We start from the raw sequence: 22,772 nt of genomic DNA, 5'->3' as shown, positions 1-22,772 counted from the left end.
GGATGCAATAAGTCAAACTATTTTATTTTGGTATAATATTACTTAAGTTTTTCATATTTCTTAGATACGCTTTTATATTTATGCCTTGAAAAAACACAGCTTTATAGATTTAATGAATAAATAAAAAACCATCTGTCTGCTATCATTTAGGGACAATCCTACCAGAAGGTAACAGGATGTTCTTGGGGAAATATTTCTCTAGGGGAAACTAAAGAAAACATTATTTTATGTGACTTTGATAAATGGTAGAAAGTTATTTATGCTCATAACTTTGTAAACCTACTAATTATTTTTGTTGCAAACCCACATTGATACATCAGTAGATTCAAAATGGTGTCAGAATTGAGCTTGGTGTCAGTTGACTCTAAAATTTATTAGCTTGATATATTAGCAATGGAACAAAGTAGGGGGGGAGAGAAATACCCAGAATTTCAATTATCCAGTAAACAATGAAACATTTCCCTATTTGGAGAATCATAGCCTGTCATCTATTCACTGGAATACTGTTGTGAAGATAGAATTAGAAACTGTTAGGGCTGGTAGGCTTATTAAGAATCTGTCTCTTTATCTACATCTCTAACTTTCACTCTTTCCACCTCTTTGTAAATAAAAGAAGCTAACAGTCATTTTGACTTAAGCTATAATATTTTAAAAACTGTGACCACAATATTACTTTGTAACTCACTTATGGAGTCAAAAACCCCAATGTTAATCCTTACACTGTGCAGGTGAAATCAGTAGCATAAATAATATAGAATACAATGTACAGATGAATGTTTTGAGATTGAGGAAGCTAGCACAATGTTTAAAATTTTGCCAACAGAAAAGGGGACTCTAGCTAACACAAATGAAAGCCAATATGAATTACTTCTTCCTCCTATGTACTCATTCCCAAATTTCCTACTGTTCTCCATCTGCCACCAGCATATACTCACACCTTTTTATCACCATAGCTGTCCAACTGGAGAATGGCAGAAACACAAGAGAATGATTAAAAGCAGCACAAAACTTATACTGACAAAAAGGGTAGGGAGAGGAGTAATTGTGAAGCTACCAGTATCAAAAAAGGTAACGAGATCCCATTAGGGACTGGCTTCCACCACTGAATAGTTGTCCTTATTTGGACCCTATAAAAACCAATAAAAACCAGGAATGAAACTATAGTTAAAAGTCAATTTTCCATATTCTTCTGCTAAAAGGGAGTTAAAACTAAGACTTTGTTTCATGAGAAAAAGAACTTTCTTTGTATCTTGATCAGATCACAAAAGTCCTTTTCAAAGTCAATTTATTTCAAAAATTCATTTCCCTAAAAGCTGAATTGTAAACTTTGTTCTATAAGCAGTCTGTATGTAGTTAGTATTTCTATGCTACTTTAATTTTTGAAAAGAGTTTTGTCAATATTATTTCATTTGAGCCTCATAATTTTCTGATATAGTTACTATTTTTGTCCTCACTATACAAATAAGGAAAAAGAGATTCAGATAGTTTAAGAATCTTATCCACAGTCATATAGCCAGCAAATTTCAGAAGCAATTTTATTTTTATTTTTATTTTCATTTTTATTATATACTTAGTAACCCCCACCATAAAATGTAAACAAATGCATAAAATATTATGTCCAAAAGTATAAACTCCACATTGTTTACAATTTTTAAAAAACTTATAAATTATATATGTGTGCTAATATAAATATCCTCTGCTTCTGAGTTTCTTTTAAATTTGTTTTACTTTGATATTTTTTTCTCTTGATTTTATAGCTGTTATTTTTAATGTAATCAAAGTATATATTGCTCTTATTCACTTTTTTCATATATTTCTCTTATTTTCTTTATATTTCTAATGTGTGTCATTTCTAATAATATAATACAATCCATTACATTCAGATACCACAATCTATTCAGACATTTCTCCCAATCATTGCATTTGCATTATTTTGTCATTATAAACAAAACTTTCATGAATATTTACACATAAACACAGCTGTTTCCCCTTTCAATAATGGCCTTATGGCCTCATCCTAGTAATAGGATCTCTAAATCAATGAGAATGAACAGCTTTATAATTCTTAATGTCTAATTCCATTTTATTTTCTAAAAAATAAATTCATCGCTGCTCTAGCAATGTAATATTAGACCTGTTTCTCCATGTTCCTATCAGCATTTAATTTGATCAATTTAACCTGATTCTCAATTAACATTCATTACCATTTACCTAAATTAGTTCATAGGCAGCAGACCCAATCTGTTGCTAGGACCATACTCTTTCCACAAACAAGTCTTTAGAGTTTGGTTATGTCCAGTGGAACTTTTGTTTCAATGTCACAACTCCTCAGGGATATAGGATTACCTCCATGGTATTATTAGTGTTAAAGTAAGGCTTTCGTAGAATATTTATGCTCTCTAACCCATTGTTGTCCCATCAGAAACTGAATTATATGTATGCTCTGGCTTAAATACACTATTAGCCAAATTCATGCAGTTTTGTGTGGGTTCTCCAGATAGCTATTGTATTTAACTTATCTAAGTTTTCATTTATCTCCATAACTTCTTTCTTATTTATTTCTTGGTTAAATTTCTCTAGTTCTGAAGGAAACTTACATTCCCTGTTTTTACTATTTTGTTATCTATTTCCAGGTGTATCTCATTTAGTTTTTTCTTTAAAAATCTGGATGCTATAAATCTTGGTGTAAACAGGTCCAATATAAATAATGTTTTATTATCCATAGTACAGCTCCCCCACAATATAGTTATTCTGTTCATCACTCCAAAATATATCCATTTTAGCCCCAACTTTGTCATCAATCGTGACTACTACTGCTACCTTCAGCTGAGGCATAGTATATTTTGCTCTCTCCACTCACCTTCATTCTATTTGAGTCTCTCATTTTCAGTGTGTTTTTTGTAAATACAACATTGTCAGATCCTGTTTTTTTTTACCTTTCTGTGAGCCATTTTCTTCCCATGAGTGAATTCATTCTATTTACTCTCAATGTCATAGTTACTAGTAGCACATTTCCACCTACTCCATTCCTCCTCACTGTGTCTCCATCTTCTTTTCTTTCCACCTTATTGCATCTCAGATGTCAATTTCCTTTGATCAATACCTCTTCAATTCACACCTCTTACCAAAAACTCTCCCTTATCCTCTCCTCTTGCTCTCCTACTTCCATACTAACCCACCTTTCCAAAGGTCCATCCCTTGTCCCTCTGAAGCAATTTTAAACTCAAATTTTCCTTACTGACAGAATTCATCCCTTCTATCCCTTACTGAAGAATGAATCTATCCACTATGCAATGTTGCCTATAAGACCAAAAAGTCCTAGAAGTATACATCACTGTATACCTTCCTTATCAGTTTTTAAAACTTTTTTTATTTTGAAAATATAACCATTTTCTTTTTTATTTTGAACTCCCTCATCAATAAACATTTGGCTACATGTAGCAGAAGATGATTAAATAAAAATTATATATTTCCATTGCCTATAACTCTTAAAGAAATATATGCATATAAAATTTAATAAGGTAGCAACAAAACTTCTTTATTTGATTGTGTCCCTTTCTATCCTTCTTTGAATTATATTTGTTTTTTTTTAAGTCTTTTTGAATGTTCTGTGTTTTCTGTATATCTATCTGTTATCCCAAAGTCCCAGTAGAGTCCCTCTTGCATATGAATACATATAGTCCAATAAGACAAATCAACACATTAGCTATGTATGAGAATTCAGTTCTCATTTTGCATCTCTAGTACATTATCTGTCAAGAAGTGGGAGGCATGCTTTTCCATCAGTCTTTGGACTACAGATTTGGATTATTCTTGGATAAAAGCCCAAAGGTCTTGAGTACTCAAATAACTGATATGAAGTAGGGACCATGAAATAATTTCAATTGTTCAATAGTTTGATGAATGTATAATCTCAGAGATGCATATATGCCATCCAATAATGTTCATTGCAACCCATATCCATTGCATAAATACACTGGAATTAAGTCAACTCCACATAATCAAATGGATGTTTCGGTAGCAATTCAATTCAAACAAAGCTATTTAGATTTGAACCATAGGAGGAATCATTAGGATAAGATGAAATAAGAATAGAGAATCGCAGGCTAAAAAAGCTGAAACTTCAGTGGCTCTCTGGACTAGTCTCCTCAATCCAATTCACCAAAAAAAAGTTGTTAAATACCTCCTTTTGCAAAATACTATCCTAGTCACAGAAGATATAAAGAAAATAATTTTTTAAAAAGTCTTTGTATTCAAAACACTTATATCCTACTGAGGAAATATAACATGACCCCAGAGAAGTATTTTTTAAAGTACAGTGTTATATGACAATGTCAAGAGGATGAGAACATTAACAATCGGTATGAGGAAGAAATGAAAAAGAATTAGGAAAGGCTTCATATTAGGAGATGGCATCTGAGATGTATTTTAAAAGGAAGTAGTGGGCAAGTCACTTGACCCCCATTGCCTACCATTACCACTCTTCCACCTATAGGTCAATACACAGAAGTTAAGGGTTTAAAATTAAAAAAAAAATAAAAAAAAATAAAAGGAAGTACTTCAAAATTCTAAGAGGCAGCAATGAAGAAGTACATTTCAGATATGGGTGACTACTTGTGCAAAGGCAAGCAAAATAGGACCAGGAAGAAGATCAAGTAGGGGAAAAACTATTAGCTAATAGGACAGTAAATCGAGGAGGGTACATGACATCAGACTAGAAAGGTAACTGCCTAAAAGACTGTGAAGAACCAGGCTGAAGATTTATTATTCTAGAGATAATAGGGAGCTTAATTAAGGTTTATGAAAAGGGGAATAGTATTGTTAAATTTGTATTACAGAAATATGATTTCATGGATGAGAAAATTAAGACACAGAGTTACTTGGTGATGGTCCCACAGTTAACTAATAGCAAAAACAACAGAAAAATGATATTAGAATGATTCTAGGTAATTTGATATAGTTCATGTGGTCTGTTATTTATGTATTTCAGTTCATAATTTACTAGCTGATCAGACTTTTTAAAAGTCCCTTGCTATTTAAGGATAAAAAGGGGGAAAACAAATGAATTACAATTAAAAAATAAATTACTTTCCTTTCATAATTATAGAGCATCATAAATAATCTTTAGATTTCATTTTTCTAGCAAATTAAACATTATAAATAAAAAAATAAATCCTCTTTGACTTCACCTGGCCCCTGAAAATATTAAAAGTATTATCTACTTATTCAGGAACAGAACAATGAGCCTCAGACTCAAATTATTTTTCTGCTCTTGGCACTATTTTAATTATTGTTAAGACTAACACAATGACTCCCTTCATTTAAAAATGTTTAACTATAATTGGAAAGCCTAATTTGAATCTGCTTTAATCACAAGGATTTGATTTGAATCCAATTCCATATTTTACAAAAATCAATAAGATGCTTTAATTACTTTGCACCATTCTAGTATATTTCAAATATTGACAGAACAATATTTTTAATGTTCTAATAGATTTCCATCCTTGACTTACAAAACTTCTGAAAGCACTGATTATATGCTGAACAATAAGAGCAATATTTTGGAACAAAAACAAGGATAACTTCATAAAATTCATCATTCAATAATGTCCATAATAATTAAGAAATAATTTTGTGAATGTAAAAATGGATCACATGCAGTTAATGCTTACTTAACAATGAAAAATTAAGAATAGAAATATTAGTTCTCTTCTTTAGAGGTAGATTGAAAAAATGCCTTTTCAAATTTGAATTTTTGTATTTAACTAGAATACTGAATACATATCATAAGGTTGAATCACAATGGGTTCTAATGAAAGTTTTAAAACAAATAATAATCTGTTTTCAGAAACATAGGTGTTTAAATGGAAACATCATGACATAGTGGAATGAATAGAATGATGGACCTGGAATCAGAAAATTCTAGATTGAAATCCCACCTCTGATATTTATTAGCTATGGTCCTATGGGCAAGTCCCTCAAACTCTCAACCTCAATTTTCTCAAATTATAAACACTCAAATATATATTTTAATCACATCCCTTTGGAACTTCTTGTCAACCATCCTTTGTGATTGTTATATAAATCCTTCTATTATTTAATTACAGAAGGCACACTGAAAGTGATGGAGCCATGATTTCTCCTGGCATTGTAAATGTATTAGGAAAAAATACTAGTTGTCCATCTGTCATCTGCCATTCCCACCAACTGATTAGTCTACCTTCCTTTCCTGTCAAATATTTTTTTACTTTTATCCTGAAGTCCTTTATTAACTATATTTTACAGTTTCTTCACATACACTGTGTCTCCATTACCCTTTGTATGATATTCCTTTCTAATTGTAGTACTCTGTGTCTTTCTTCCATGTAGCCACCCTGATAGAATGTGGGTCTTTAAAAAGATGGGTCATTTCCTGAAGGCAATTCAACTTATTTTCTCATCTTCCTGTTTAACTCTGGTCCTTCCTTGTTATTGACATGCACTGTATTTCTCAGAGAGTCATAATGATGGATAAATTTTAAAGATTTCCTATCCAAATGCATGGTATTACAAGATCGAAAGTCATATATCTTCTACTTGCTTTTTTCCAATGTAATTGGTTAGGCAAAATTTTTTTAAATGATTACAAATTTCATCAAAAAAAGGTATACAAGGTTCTGAGGCTTGATGTAATCAACAACACATCATCTATAATAGAAGCATCCAGAGGACTTCCCCAACAACAGGAAAACCTAGCTATGTACTGTATTTCCTCTTATACTATGATGAAGACCAACATTAAGCTTAGATCTTCTTATTTTATTCCTTGCCTCATTCAGGTTTATGTTTATCAAATAGGCCCTTAATTGGAGCTCTCCCTATATATGCCAAAATCTGGAAAGATTTTGATTTAAGAAAAGGGAATGCTTTATTGAAAAAGTAATATGAATCCCTTTTGATTAAAGAAATGCAAATCAAAACAAAGCTGAGCTACCACCTCACACCTAGCAGATTGGCCAATATGACAGCAAAGAAAAGTAATAAATGTTCGAGGGGATGTAGCAAAATTGAGACAGTAGTGCATTGCTGGTGGAGTTATAAATTGGTCCAACCATTCTGGAGGGCAATTTGGAATTATGTGCAAAGGGCTTTAAAAGACCACCTGGCCTTTAATCCAGCCATACCACTGCTGGGTTTGTACCCCAAAGAGATAATAAGGAAGAAGACTTGTACAAAAATATTTATAGCTGCACTCTTTTTAGTGGCAAAAAATTGGAAAATGAAGGGATGTCCTTCAATTAGGGAATAGATGAATAAATTGTGGTATCTGTTGGTTATGGAATATTATTGTGCTGAAAGAAACAAAGAACTGGAGGAATTCTATGTGAACTGGAACGACCTCCAGGAATTGATGCAGAGTGAAAGGAGCAGAATCAGGAGAACATTGTACACAGAGACAGATACATTGTGGTACAATCGAATGTAATGGACTTCTGTACTAGCAACAATGCAATGATCCAGAAAAATCCAGAGGAACTTATGAGAAAGATGCTACCCACATCCAGAGAAAGAACTGTGGGAGCAGAAACACAGAAGAAAAACATAGGATCAATTATGTAATATGATAGGGATGTGACTAGGGTTTTGATGAAGAGATAACTCTCCTGCAAATACAAATAACATAGGAATATGTTTTGAACAATGATACATGTATAACCCTGTGGAACTGCATGTCAGTTTTGGGAGGGGGAGGAAAGAATGAGGGAGGGGAGATTATATATCATGTAACCATGTAAAAATATTCTAAATAAATTTTTTTTAAATATTAAGGCTTTTTTCAGAATCAACAATGTCAGTGGAATCCTCTAATTTCTACATCTTTTATTCAATTGTGAAATGCTAAAGGTGTGATCCATTTTTAAATATCTTATTTCATTATATATAATATATAAAATAATAAAATAATATATATGATTTGTTATAAATAGGAAATAAATTATAAGAAACATACTNGAGTAACTAAATGCCATGCAATACTGGGAAGAATTTTTGTGTTTGTTTTTTTTTTTTTTTGAGAAATGGCGAGTATTTGCAATAACACAGCAGAGGACATTAAGGAGACATGAAACCTAAGTAGCCATAAGACAATAACATTTGGAGAATATGGTTTTCATCACTACTTTTTTTTTAAAAAAGTATCCATGCTATCTTTCTCTTTATTTCCTTCATGTTATTTCTAATTATATGTGCTATATATATATGTGTATATATATATATACATATATATGTTTTGTCAAATGGTGAATAGGGAAATATGTATTGCATAAGAGCATTGGTATAACCTTTTTTTACTGCCTCAGAGAGAGTGGGGAGGGAGAGGATCTGAATCTCAAAATATCAGAAAACAATTGTTGAAAATTGTTTCTATATGTAATTGAAACATAAAAAGATGTTTTAAAAAAGTCTATCACTGAAAAGTTATAACCAATAAAAAATCTTCCATTTAATAATAGTGCTTTACTAAATTATTTAGAAATCTTATTAATTCCATAAAACTGTACCATCTTCAATCTGATAGAGGAATAAAAGAATAAACAAAAGGAAAGAGAATCATTAGACTACCCCCAAAGTTATACCAGAAATTAGAAAATAAATCTATCCATTAAACATTCTTACCAGACTCATTTCCATTGTGATTTTGGTATGGAGGTGAAGTACTAGTAATTCCATTCTTCTTAGTCCAACCCATACAGAAGTCAGTTTCAAAATCACATTTTTTCTTCAGAGAATCTAAGTGGAGAAAAATTAATTTCAGTTTTCAAAGTTTTTTTTTTGGCTTTTGGCTTCTATTGACCCTAGTTTCATTAGCAATAATATTAAACTTAACAGCTCATTTGCATATGACTTTTTAATAGATTTTAAAGTAGTTCCCTTATGACAATCTTGTGTAAGTGTTTGAATAAGTATGGTTTTCTCTTTTTTACAGAATAAAAAATTAATCATAGACTTCTGGTTCATGTGACCAGAACAATGACATAGTATGCTATGTCTTACTCTAGTATACTCTAGACACCTTTAATTCTCAAAAACTACCTCCCCAACAAAAAAAGAAAAATTATACACTAGATACAAAACAGATGCAACTGAATCCATAGAACAAAGAAGAAATCCATCAAATTGATATCTATATGAATTAATAATAGAGAATGATGATCCTGAAAGTCTCATCCAGCATCCCTTCCCCTCCACCAACTTCCACACTCTTAATAGAGAAGCCCAAATGGATGGACCTGAGGAATAAAACTTTATATTTTTGAACATGTTAACTGTATAGATTTGTTTTCCATGGCTATGTTTATTTATTACAAGAGTTTATTTCTTCTTTTTTTGGTTAAATGGGAGTATTTGACAATAGTGATATGAGAGGAAAAAGAAATTGGCTAGGAAAATATATTTGTATCAAATAAATCTCTTTGATAAGCTTTTGATATCTAAGCTATAAGCAATTAGGACAAATCTATAAGATCAAATACCATTTCCAGTAGATCAATGGTCAAAAAATAATTACAAAGAATTCTCAGAAGATTAATAATGACATGAAAAATGCCTCAAGTCAGTAATATAAAACTATTAATAACTGTATGAGAATGGCCTAAACCACTGAGAATAAGAAAAATACAAATCAAAATAATCGAGTATTTGCTCCATACCCAACACAATGTCAAAGATGACCAAAAATGAAATTAGTAGGCCATTATTAGTTGATCTGTGAATTAGTGCATACATTCTAGAAATCAGTTTAGATTCATGAGAGAGTGATGAAAATGTCTATGCCCTTTGTTGTAGAGCTGCCGCTGCTAGGCATATATTCCAAGACCAATGATGAAAAGAAAAATTTAATATACACTAAAATATCCATAGCAGCACTCTCTGCAACACCAAAGAATTAAAAATAAAGTAGATGCCCTTCAATTGGGAAATGTCCTGAGTTGTAAAATGTGAACATAATGGAATACTATTGTTCTATAGGAATGACGAATAAGAAGAATTCAGAGAATCATGGAAAAACCAGGTAGGACTAAGAAAACAATATACATGATAATAGTGACATCAAATTTATTGTGATCTTAGCAGTTGGCTTGTGTTTCTGGGATTTTTATTAGAATGTAAGCTCCCTGAGGGCAGGGATTGTTTTTGTTTTTGCTTTGTATCAGCATTTCTCGAAGTTTTTTTTTTTTTTCACATAGTATTTGGTAAGTCCTTCTTAAATCATTAAGGTGAATTAGAAATCATCTGGTTCCTGCCACTCAGCCATGATTTTGTCTGTTTCCATACTCTAGTCTGAACTCATCATGACTCTATTAAGATCATAGAACCATGCCTTGTATGTATCCCCATTTGGTCTGCACATTCTTGAATGATTCCAGTTTTTTAAACATGTTTTAACTCATTAAACATGTTTCAGCTTTTCTTCCTTTGTTCATGCACAATGTCACAAAGATTCATGGAACATCTGTTAGTGGTTGAAAGCACTAGATGCTCACCAGAACAAATATGGCTAGTGACATGAGGCAAATGCTACTAGAGTCACTCTACAAAGCAATTTCCAGAATGTTGTTTTTCTCTTTAATGTGAGCAAAGAAAAATGATGATAACTTGCATTGTCATATAGCTCGATAAGAGTTAGAGAGTACTTTCTTCAAAACAATCCCACAAAGTGGGTAGCATGTTGCTACTGTTGTTCAGTCATTTCAGCTGTGTGCCACTCTTCATGACCCCATTTGGAGTTTTCTTGAGAAAGATCCTGGAGAGGCTTCCCATAGCCTTCTCCAGCTCATTTGATGGGTGAGGAAACTGAGGCAAAGGGGGCTAAGCGACTTAGCGACACAGATATCACAAAGATGAGGCTTCCTGACTTTAGATCTAGCACTCATAAATACTACCTATTCATAAGAGTTATGTGCCCAACATTCTGCTCTCCATTCTGTCCTCCAAATTACTGCATAAATAATCTCCTTACAGCATGAGACAAATCATATTGCTTCCCTGCTTAAGAATTTTGAGTAGCTCCTTATTTCCTCTGGGACAAAATACCAACTCTTCAGCTGGGCAAAGCCGTTGACAGCCTGGTTCCATATATTTATCCTGAGTTGCTTCACTTTTCTCTCTATTGCAGAACCTGTATTTTAGCTAGACTGGACTATTTTGCTATTCCTTGAACTCAGTATTCAATCTCCCCACTTTGGTATCTTTGTCCTTGGTGCTTCTCTACTGAGAATATTTCACCTTTGCATTTTTACATGCTTCCTTGGAGGCTCAATTCAGATATTATCTCCTATGGGAAGTCTTTCCTGAGTCCTCTGATAAGTAGGGCTCCTTCCTTCCTCAAATCAACTGTTGTTTACTCATCTGACCTTAGATTGTGTGCCATTCTCTTAATAAAAAATGAGTTTCTTGAAGGAGGCAATTTTTTTGTTTGTTTCTTCTTTTTATACCTGAAACCTGACAGATTTAAATGTTTGCTGACAGGCTATCTAATCAACAATAGGAAAGGAAAGTATTATAAGAGAAATGATATAAGCAAAAATTTAAAGATTGGAAAGGAGAAGATATGTTCAGGGCTATGGACCGAACCACTTTGTCCATAAAGCAAAAAGGTCAAGTAAAAGGAGATAAAGATCAAAAGGAAGGTTGGGTCTGAGCCATGAAGGGCCTTCAATGTCTGATGGAAAAGTTCGTAATTTATCCTATTAACAATGGAGAGCCACTGAAGGTGTAAAGGTAAAATAATGATGTAGTATCTTGAAGGTAATCCTTTTTCATTAATCTCTACAAGCTGAGCTCCTGGTAAAATCCTGAAAGCAACATATCTGGCCTGAATTACCTCAGTCCCCTAAAGAAATATCTTCACTTAGTAAAGATTTAAGGTTTTACTTTCATTCCTTAAAGAGTGCTCATTTTAAAAAAAAATCTATTTGAAGAGTATACCTTCATTCTTTGTAAAAACAGAGTTGAGGACGTTATCTATTGGGTTACCTACAGTTCCTGATATTAGGATCCATATGACAAGTTCTTTCTAAAATTCAAGATCAGGGAAAAAAGTTTGTCCTTTTAAATGAATTCATATGCATGCTTCCTTTTATCAGATAATAAATACTACATTATCCAATGTGTTTCTCTTTTGCAATACCTGCTAGAGAACTCAAAGTTAAAGCCAGTGTATGCCTAGGGGAACTAATTCATTCCAGCTGTCTGGTAATCTATTTTTCTACTATTTAAAACTGGTTTTTCTTCTGGTTTTAAAATAGAATGCCACATCAATTCTTTTTTTTTTGAGGAACAGGCAGAATATAAAACATAATTTTCTGATATTTATTCCATATTTGCATTCAAAAAGACTGCTATTATGAGTATCATCATGACTAATACTAATACTAATAATGATGAGGTGAATGGCAACATAGGTAAAATCATCAGAATCCATTTAGAAAGGTACTCCTATATCTCCAAGGATGATGAACTGAAATGGTGCTTTGTGGTCCCTTTTTCAAATTTTGTTAAATGGGGAGAAAAGTTAGGAGAGATTATAAGTCCTTAGAGAAAGCATTTTATTGACTAGATAGATGATTTTGGTTTTATCAGGGAGCAGAATAGTGCTCCCTGCAATGGGCTGAGTGAAGTTAGATGGAGGAAAGAAGTGATCAGCATTGGGTGAAGACAATAAAAATGGATAAGGGCAGGTAGGAATCATATAGTTACATCAACAACACAAAGGGCATTATGACTTTTAGCTATTCCTCTTTGCAGATGACCCAGGGTCTTTCAAATTCCTATATCTTAAGGGAAACTTATACATTAAACACCTTCTTTGTGATAATGTCACTGTCATCCATCACAACAACAAGTATTTATAAAGCACCTACTACTTACCAGATACAGGGCTAGTCTGGGTTGGGGAGGGGGGAGCAAAATGGAAAGACCAGCAAGGTGGCATGGGAGCTGATCCATAAAGGAAAAAAAGGGATTCCAAGATGGCAATGAGAATATTTCAAACATAGCAGACAGCCTGTGTAAAGGCATAAAGATAGGAGGTGGAAGGCTTAGCTCAGTGTCTGGCACATAGTAGTTGCTTAATACATCTTGATTAATTAGTTGATTGATTGATGGATTGAATGCCCTGTGTAAAACAGCAAGTATTCGCTTTTTCTAAAGGAACATAAAGAAGTGAAGGGAAGTAGTTTGAAATCCATCTAGAAAGGCAATATAAAGCTTGATTGCTGCAAATATAATAGCCTTTCTCTAGCCTATAGCAATAGCTTCCACTTTATTCTAGTTCTAATTTAATAATGCCAACTTGAGGTGCCACTGAAGTCTGTGGAAAGTCAAATTGTTACACAAATTTTAATTTTTATGGTCTTCATGTAGGCTGGTTCTGTCTTCCTACAATGGTGCATGCCTAGACTTATGATGGGAAGAACTATGATACCAACACCAAAGAATCACAATCCTTGGTCAAATGAAAACTAACCCCACACCCAATCACTCTCTCCTCCTAATTTCCTTATTTCTTTTGATAGCATCATAGCATCCCAGGAATCTAGCCTTGACGTCATCTTTGACTCTCCTCCTTCCTTAATTAATTTTACCTACATCCCCATTATCCTGGTATACTGAAAATAGTAATGGATTTAGAGCTAGAAGACAAGTTCATATCAATAATCACATGAAAAAGTGTTCTAAATCCCTTTTGATTAGAGAAATACAAATTAAAAAAAAAACCTCTGAGGTACCACCTCACACCTAGCAGAATGGCAAATATGGCAGCAAAGGAAAATAATAAATGTTGGAGGGAATGTGGCAAAATTAGAACACCAATACATTGCTGGTGGAATTGTGAATTGATCCAACCATTCTGGAAGGCAATTTGGAATTAAACCCAAAGGGCTTTAAAAGACTATTTGCCCTTTGATCCAACTTTACCACTGCTAGGTTTGTACCCCAGAGATAATAATGAAAATGTCTGTACAAAAATATTCATAGTCATGCTCTTTGTGGTGAAAAAAAAATTGGAAAACTAAGGGGTATCCCTCGATTGGGGAATGGCTGAATAAATTGTGGAATCTGATGGTAGTCAAATGCTATTGTGCTGAAAGGAATAATGAACTGGGGGAATTCCATGTGAACTGGAAAGACCTCCAAGAACTGATGCAGAGTTAAATGAGCAGAACCAGAACATTGTACACAGAAACTGAAACATTGTCGAATGATCAAATGCAATAGACTCTGCTACTAATAGCAATATGCCAACCAAGAACAATCCCAAGGGACTTATGAGAAAAAAATGCTACCCACATTCAGAGAAAGAATTGTGGGAGTAGAAATGCAGAAGAAAAAGACATATGATTGATCACACAGTTCAATGGATATATGATTGGGGGTTTGGGATTTTTTTTAAATCACTCTTATTACAAATATGAATAACATGGAAATAGGTTTTGAGCAATAGTGCATGTTTAAACCAGTGGAATTGCTTGTCAGCTCCAGGAGGGAGGAGGGAAGAGGAGAGGGAGAGAACATGAAATATGTAACCTTGGAAAAATATTCAAAATAAATAGATAAATAAACTAGAAAAAAAAGGCAAGTTCAAATTGCAGGAGCTTTACCTCTCACATTACTCATGCCAAGCCACAACCTCTCTGGGCTTTGGTTATCTCATGTAAAATAAGAAATTTGGATTAAATTATCTTTATGGTCTCTTCTTATTGTAATCTTGATGAATGTATGAACAAAATCACTTGCCAAACAAATTCTAGGAGCAGAATGGCATGATAAACTCAGTACTCTGAAATGTTCTTAAAAAAAAAAAAGCCTAATTGTTGAAGTCTGGGATTCTGGTAAAATATAAAAGGCATATTTGGACCTTGTTATTTCATTACCCTGTAGATATGTAGGTCAACTCTTCCACCCTCCTTCCATAATATCTCCTGCATCATTCTTTATGCCCCATACTTACTACCATACCACTCCATTTCAGACAACCACTTTTATGCTATTGTAATAACCTCCAGCCTAGTTTGCCTACCTTTAGTCTTTCTTCTCTTCTCCAATCCATTTTTCACACAACTTCCAGAATCACTTACCTATAGGACACATTTGACCCAATCTCTCCTCTACTCAAAAATATTTAAGGGTCCACACATCCTTTATGATACAATACAATCTTCTTAATTTGACATTTTAGACCTTCAACAATCTGTATCCAACCTAAATTTCCAATCTCATTCCATACTAATCATCTTCACGCATATTCCAATCAAACCAGATTATGAGAGGTTGCGCATTTCATCTTGCACTGTCCTGTCTCTTTGCTCTTGCACAAGTCATTCCTCATACTTAGAATGCATTTCTCTCCTTAAATCAATTTAATATCTTTCTCTTCTTTCAAGACCTAGCTCAGATATCCTGATAAAAACCTGCCTTGAACGCCTCAGCTGAAAATCTTCAGAACACTATCCACATCCAGAGAAAGAACTGTGGGAGTAGAAACACAGAAGAAAAACAGCTGCTTGATCACATGGGTCGATGGGGATATGATTGGGGATATGGACTCTAAGTAATCACCCTAATACAAATATTAATAATATGGAAATAGGTCTTGATCAATGACACATGTCAAATCCAGTGGAATTGCTCGTTGGCAATGGGAGGGAGATGAGAGGAGTTTACATGAATTATGTAACCATGAAAAATTATTCTAAATTAAATAATTAAATAAAATTTTCAAATCAAAAATGAAATAAAATAAAATAAATAAAAGCAGTGATAATTTTTAAAAATTAAAAAGAAAATCTCCAGTGAGTTCAAGGCTATTTCCTGATACCATAATAATATTTCCCTCTTCAAATTTTCTTAGAAAACATTGTGGGGGCAGCTGGATAGCTCAGTGGAGTGAGAGTCAGGCCTAGAGATGGGAGGTCCTAGATTCAAATCTGGTCTCAGACACTTCCCAGCTGTGTGACCCTGGGCAAGTCACTTGACCCCCATTGCCCACCCTTACCACTCTTCCACCTATGAGACAATACACTGAAATTAAGGGTTTTAAAAAAAAAAAGAAAACATTGTCTGGATTTCTTTGTTTTTGCCCCAAACTCCAACCTGTATTAATAATGACAATATTTAGATGCATGCTATATACCCATAGCAAACTCCCTGAAGGAAGGGATGGGTTCACTGTTTATCTTAATATTCCCAATGCTTAGTAATGCCTGAAACTATAAAGGAACTTCATAAATTCTGGTTAAATTGAATTTAAGTTGAAAGGAACTTCTGAGATGACTAGATTAGTCCTTTCTTTTTATAGATTAGAAAGGAAAATTGGAGAGGTAAAATTACTTGGCCAGTGTAAAATAGCTGGTTAGTGGAAGATTAAGAACTATAACCCAATTCTCCTGCCTTTTACTTGTTACTTTTGTTTAGTCATTTCAGTCATGACCAACCTTTTGTGACCCCATTTGGAATTTTCTCAGCAAAGATACTGGAGTAGTTTGCCATTTTCTTCTCCAGTTCATTTTACAGATGAGGAAACTGAGGAAAATAGCATTAAGTGATTTGCCCAGGGTCAGGCAACTAAGTGTCTGAGACCAGATTTTAACTCAGGAAGATGAGTCTTCCTGACTCCAAGCTCAGCACTCTATCCATTATGCCACTAAGCTCCCTTCTGCCTTTTATAACCCAGTGTTTTTCTTGTACCCCTAGTTAATTTTGTCTAGTGTGGCTGTTTTTTTTCAAAGTGAAATCATTTTTCTGATAAACACCCCTTTCTCCCTAGAGTAACCCTCCCTTGTAATAGGTGGGTGCAGGAGAGAAATTAAAGAAAGCCACTGCATCTAAAAGAAAGGAAGCATTTTGCAACCCTGTGCAAATTCATTTTGCAGTTCTCCTGGACTAAGTTAGACAAATATATTTTAATCAGATCTGGTCACTTTTAGTGATGGTTTTACTTATGTTATCTGACATAACTACACAACCTAAACCCAACGAACCTGGACCATATCAATTATCACACATGGAGTGGCTGTTTATTCAAGGTCTGCAGTGAAAAGACTTGAAGATTCATTTTAGAAGATTCTGTGCCACTCTATTAGCGTATCTACACAATTACAGAGGAGAAAATACATGTGTGTATAAATGCCATCCATGTTTAAAAAGTTTGAAACCACCAACTACAAAATGTATTTCAGCTGTTAGCACTGCCCTTTATGCTTTAATTTGTCAGGATGATGGTGAAATCTGGATGTGCCAGAAAGAACAAAAAATAATGGAAATATTCTTCTTTCCTCAATAGGGAGACATCAATAGGTTCTCAGCAGGAGTTTTTTCCTTGTTATAAATTTAGTCTAATGATCAGACATGTTTGACTAACTCTTGCAAGAAACATTGATGAATCAACAGTAATGGCTGGGTTATTTACAAGTGCATAAAGGTTGGGGTTTTTTAAGCCTTCTTTATCCCTAACCAAATAAGATCACAAGACCATAGCACTAGAGATAAAAGGGACATGAAAAATCTGATTTTATTGTTGAGTAAACTGAATCCCAGGCTTAAGTGACTCAGAATCATAAACCCAAAGCTAGAAGAGACCTCTAAAGCCATCTAATCTGATCCCCTAGTTTTACAAATGAGGAAAGGCAAACTAAGGAACATTAAATGACTTTTCTGAGGTCAAACAGTAAATTTCAGAGGTGGAATTTGAACCCAGTTCCTCTGACACTAGGCATTGTTCTTTTCCTGTCTTGAAAATTATTTTAATAGTTCTTATTAAATCCTGTCTTGTTTGAGGTTTCTGTATAATTGTTCACTACCACATCCATCATCATATCTGAGAGAACCACTTTCTAAAATTAAATCTGTCATCCGTAGATTTGTCTCTAGCCACAATCATCTTCCTACATCAGTGCTATTACCTTCCCATTGGATTGCCTAAGGTACTTGGACAGGGCAGGCTGGAACTTATCAGTAGAACATTCATTTCTCTAAGATAATGACATCTTCCCTTTGGGGATTAGCAAAAGCTCTTCCTTTAGTTTGGTTTCCGCATTATGGCTAGACGCGCAGGTAGGCAGAGCCAACAGATCTGTAGGAGGTGGAAACAGGAATAATAAAAAGATGCCACGATTAAAGATAATGATCACCTCTGGTGCCACTATTTCTTCCCCCTTGTGTTTATTCTTCCTGCTCTTGTATGAATGAGTAAATGCTACCCCATTTTGAGTTTTGAAAAGTTCAAAGAAGCACCAGAAGTTCAGGATTTGGAATTCCATACACATTTGCCAGAAGTCAAGCCCAGTGAAGAGCAGCAACTTGGTGGAACTCATCTGGGGAGTCACTCTCCTAGGAGCTATGCCACCCCACAAAATAAATTTGATGGAGTTAATGTTTGTAACAGCCAATTTAATTTTGAGCCCACTCTCCCCAGGTTTGGAGGTGGTACAGGGCAGAGTGCACCCTTGTTCCTGGCACACTCTTTTTGCACTTTGGTACTTCACATATCTTTCCAGTAAACATCTCTTTGTAAAAACTAATAGATTTTAATCTGTTAGATAACATTGAGGTATTAATCACTAACAATTAGTATTGGGGGAACACATCAGAATGAGCTTGAACTGATAGCATTAGAAAGATACACTAACTTCTAGGGAATAGCTCTAGAATTCTGAGGGATAGAAATGGCTAAACTCAGAGAATCCAACTTGGCAGTCTAAATGGGAGTTAGAATAAGAATCCCCAAGCTTTTAAAGCTATAGTTCCATATCTGACACCTCATCTAGGACCTAGGATATGGGAGATACTTAATAAATGCTTGTTGACTGATTGACTATTATTTTAAAATAGCTTAGGTAAAATGAAAGGGAAAAAAAACATGTATATTTTGATAAATCTGTGAAGGTTGGCTGTTTTGTTTTGATTTTTAAAGAACTAATCCCTAACAAGTATACAGGGACAAACACATTATTATATTCAGTGAAATAGCTGGAGAATATTTTTTCACAGCCTTTTTTCCCAGTAAAGAGTCAACAAAGAAACTCAACTCTTAAAAGTAATCCTGAATTTATCTTTAGGTTTTTCTCACTGGCTTGCAAGCAAAATACCAAAGCAGACACTCCTCAGAGATGAAAATGGAAAGCTTTACAAGCCAAGAGGTGACCCCACAATGTAACATTTAAATTGAAATCTGTTTACTCTACAGATCCATCCCCTGCTCTTCTCCAGGGCTGACAGTTATTAGAATTTTTCATGCAATGGAGCCCTTTTCCACTCAACTGCTTCCTCCTGCTTTCACATTAACCTTTTCCCTGAAGCAGGACCATGCACGAGATCACAGCAAGAGTGCTAAAAAGGAGCTTCATAGATATTAATAAAAGAAAGGACTTTGTACATCTTGTCAAACTGGCCGAGTAGTTCATCTTTGTGACTTGGCAAAGGAAGCATCTGGGAAAGAGTCTTTTACAGAGACTGGAGCAAGGGGCAGAACCCTCACATTTAGCTTCTTTGGAGAAATTGGACACATACAAATGAATCCTTGTACTTCCTTGAGCTTTGTCCAAGCACTTAACAGTCTCTAAGTACCAGCAAGATGATCGCTCTTTTAAACAGCAGGAAGAAAATCATTAACCTGCTTTAGCTCCACGGCAAAGAAAATTTTTTCCATAATGACTTTCATTAAGTGGAACTAATATTAGCAGCCCACATCAATGCAGGACAAATAAGAACAAAATAAAAATCAGAAATTCAATTTCAGTGCACCAGACAAGGAAAAATGGCGGTTTCGTTGTAATCGTCCTCTAATATTTTATCTTGACTGAAACATAAAAATGAAACAGATAAGTTAGAACTACTTTCAAGTAAAAGAATCCACTCAGAACTAAAGGCCTGGTAGCCTCAGATAACACATGTAATTAAGTAGTAAAAGTTCCCAGTGGATAGTAGGATTTTGAGCTAGAAGGAACTTGGGAGATTATTTGGTCCAAATTCCTTATTTTATGGAAAAGGAAACTAAGACCCAGAAAAGGACAAATGTCTTGCCCAAGTTTACACAAGAAATTAGTAGCAGTCAGTATTTGGATTCAGGTTTTCTGATTCTAAAGCTGGTAGTTGGTGGGGCTTTTTCCCTAATACATTACATATTAATTTTCTAAAAGTTATTCAATGTCAAATCTAAAATGTATCTCAAAAGATTTCATTAAATATTAAGATCATTGAACAATATCAGACATAATAGGTATCCACTCTTCCACTCAGGAAACCCAACAACATCATATGCTAACATTTTTGTGCAAGAACCTATGAAGCTAGCCAAAGGGAGAATCAGGAACACTTCTTCAATCCAGCTTGGCTAATTACTTGGCAAGAGACAAAGTAGATTGGTATTAATTATTTTAATGTCTATTCATAGAGACTGGAGGACTGCAAAAGTTAGCAAAAAAAGTTTACTTTCTAAAATTCAGCTACCCTACAAGATCCATGTCCCTCACTTAAGGTTGTATGGTGAACGACCAAGTAAAAAAATTTATTCAGAGTCTACTTTACACACAAGGAGAATAGAAGAAAGCTTTATTTAGCAGTGCTCCTGACAGGTATATTAGTTTTGTCCATGAGTGCATTCTCTCCACTGATACAGATCACAACCCCTTTGTAACTTAGTAGATGATCTTCAAGAATTTCTGGGACCAAATGTATTTGTCAACCTGTGGCCAACCAGGCTCATCCTTGGACATTCAGCACCTGGTCCATCACCAAAGCTACACTCAAAGACTTTTTAACTTAAATGGAGCACCCAGATCTTATACTTTTCTAGTATAACTCTAAGAGCTCAAAGTTATTTCCTTGCCACAGTGAAACCTCCAATTAGAATATTAGTAGAAAAAAAGAATAGAGTTTTTCTTTTTTAAGATACCAATGTCAAAATTATACCTAGGTGAAGTTAGGTAATACAGTGGATAGAGAACCAGGTCTGGAGTCAAAAGGATTTGGGTTCAAATCTGGCCTCAGTCACTTCCTAGCTGTTTGACCCTGGGCAAGTCACTTAATCCCAAATGCCTACCCCTTGCTGTTCTTCTAGCTTAGAATTGATACAAATACAAAAAGGTGAAGGTTTAAAAAATAATAAAACATCTATCTGGGAGAATGCTCTCTTGCCTGAATTCTGATTTTTCTCCACAAACTTTTCATTACCATTAAATGTTCTGCAATCAGTTACCTGGTAGGAGAGTTAAAGAGACACAGAAGAAAGCTTTTTTCTTGAATTTTGCTTTCACCACAGCTTAAAAGAAATGACTTGATGGTCTTAACTTATATTTTCTTTTTTCCTGTCTCTATCAAAGAATCCATTCTAAAACAAAATAGCACTTAATGTTCTATCACTTTTTCACATAACTTAAACCAGAGGCAATTAAATATTCTCTATGTTCAGTGGCAAAATAATTACATTTTTCCAAGTACATGAACTCCATTGTAGTTAAGTTAAGGAAAGACTTAAGGCAATAGTCATGCAAGATGGACTAATTATGGATGGGGTGCAAACTCCTTGTTGGAGATAATACCTACACCAAGGAGATCATGGATTTATTGAGTGAAATAAATGCCCCATCCTATTAGATTTTATTCTTCACTATACCAAAAAAAATATCCAATAATCTCAGTGCTGGAGTTCCTCTAAATGGCAGACAACCCAATGAATCTTACCCCCTGTTAAGCTCAATGTAATGGGAAAAACAAGCTGAACTTTAAACAAAGGGACAAGAGCATCTACTTACAAAGCAAGTCATCGTTGTTATCTTCACAGGCATCTGTGAAGTTACATATGTTGTCCAAAATCAAAGACCCATTATCACACTGGAAATTCCCTCTTCCTTCCTGAATTAGCAGAGAAGTCAAAACAGAAAAAATGCAAAGGAAGAAACCAACTTTGTTCATTGGATATGCACTAAAGAAGCTGTCCAGTCTAAAAAACATTATTATTACTTAATCAAAGACTACAAATAATGCCATTATCAGATACAAATCTCTCCCTATCCAATGCTTTTCAAGATCTACTTCCACCAGAACAATCTTGCTGATTCTCTGAGATTCTTCAATAAAGATGACTCCTAAGTCCATTTATTAATTCTCTTCAGAGGTGTGTCTTTAGAAAATATTTAACTAGAATAATTGCACCATTGAATAGTTAGCAAAGCATGGACTTTATGGACTATGTATATACAATTCAAAAAGCACCCTTCCTACAGTAGGCAGACTCAACAGATATACCAGCTATGCAGATGCCAATGCTATAAACCTCCTGGTTAGACTAAGTCATTAAAACTCTGAAGTTTTCCCTTGGCCATACTAACATACCTGAAATTATGATTGGGAAGTTTGAAAGAATCTGGCTAATTTTACTATCTTGGACTAAGTGACAAATAATTGCTTTATTTAAAAAGACAAAGTATTCAACATTACTTGGAAAATCTTGTACCATCAACTTCTTAATTCAATCTACATAAAATTATAGAATTTAATTTTAGACTTGTAAGGAGTCTTAAATACCACTTACAAGTGAGTTAACTGATGTCTAGGGAAATGAAGTGAATTTCACAAGGTCATATCACAAAATCTTTGTGATATAAAGGGCTTCAGATGATAGTCACTCCAAACTTCTATCCTAGGAAGTATAAGCTTAAAAATTAATATACAATAACTCAAAGTATTATATTTTATAAGATTTATTAATAATCACTTTAAATAAAAGGAATAAA

The 22,772-nt window shown here is 34.1% G+C and overlaps 1 protein-coding gene across 1 annotated transcript in view; it reads right to left on the bottom strand.

The window, feature by feature from the left end:
• MALRD1 (MAM and LDL receptor class A domain containing 1) overlaps nucleotides 1–21,990 on the bottom strand; it is an 892,965-nt gene extending 870,975 nt beyond the window's left edge. Inside the window, 2 exon segments of the mRNA XM_044678926.1 lie at nucleotides 8,656–8,769; nucleotides 21,792–21,990. Of these exon segments, the coding sequence (XP_044534861.1) occupies nucleotides 8,656–8,769; nucleotides 21,792–21,990 (313 nt within the window).
• Nucleotides 21,991–22,772: the final 782 nt, after the last annotated feature.

This window comes from Gracilinanus agilis, chromosome 5 (genome assembly GCF_016433145.1).
Source record: "Gracilinanus agilis isolate LMUSP501 chromosome 5, AgileGrace, whole genome shotgun sequence".
In the NCBI taxonomy this organism is placed as follows: domain Eukaryota; kingdom Metazoa; phylum Chordata; class Mammalia; order Didelphimorphia; family Didelphidae; genus Gracilinanus; species Gracilinanus agilis.
The sequence above is the reverse complement of the archived record's forward strand: the minus strand, read 5'-3'. Positions and strand labels throughout refer to the sequence as shown.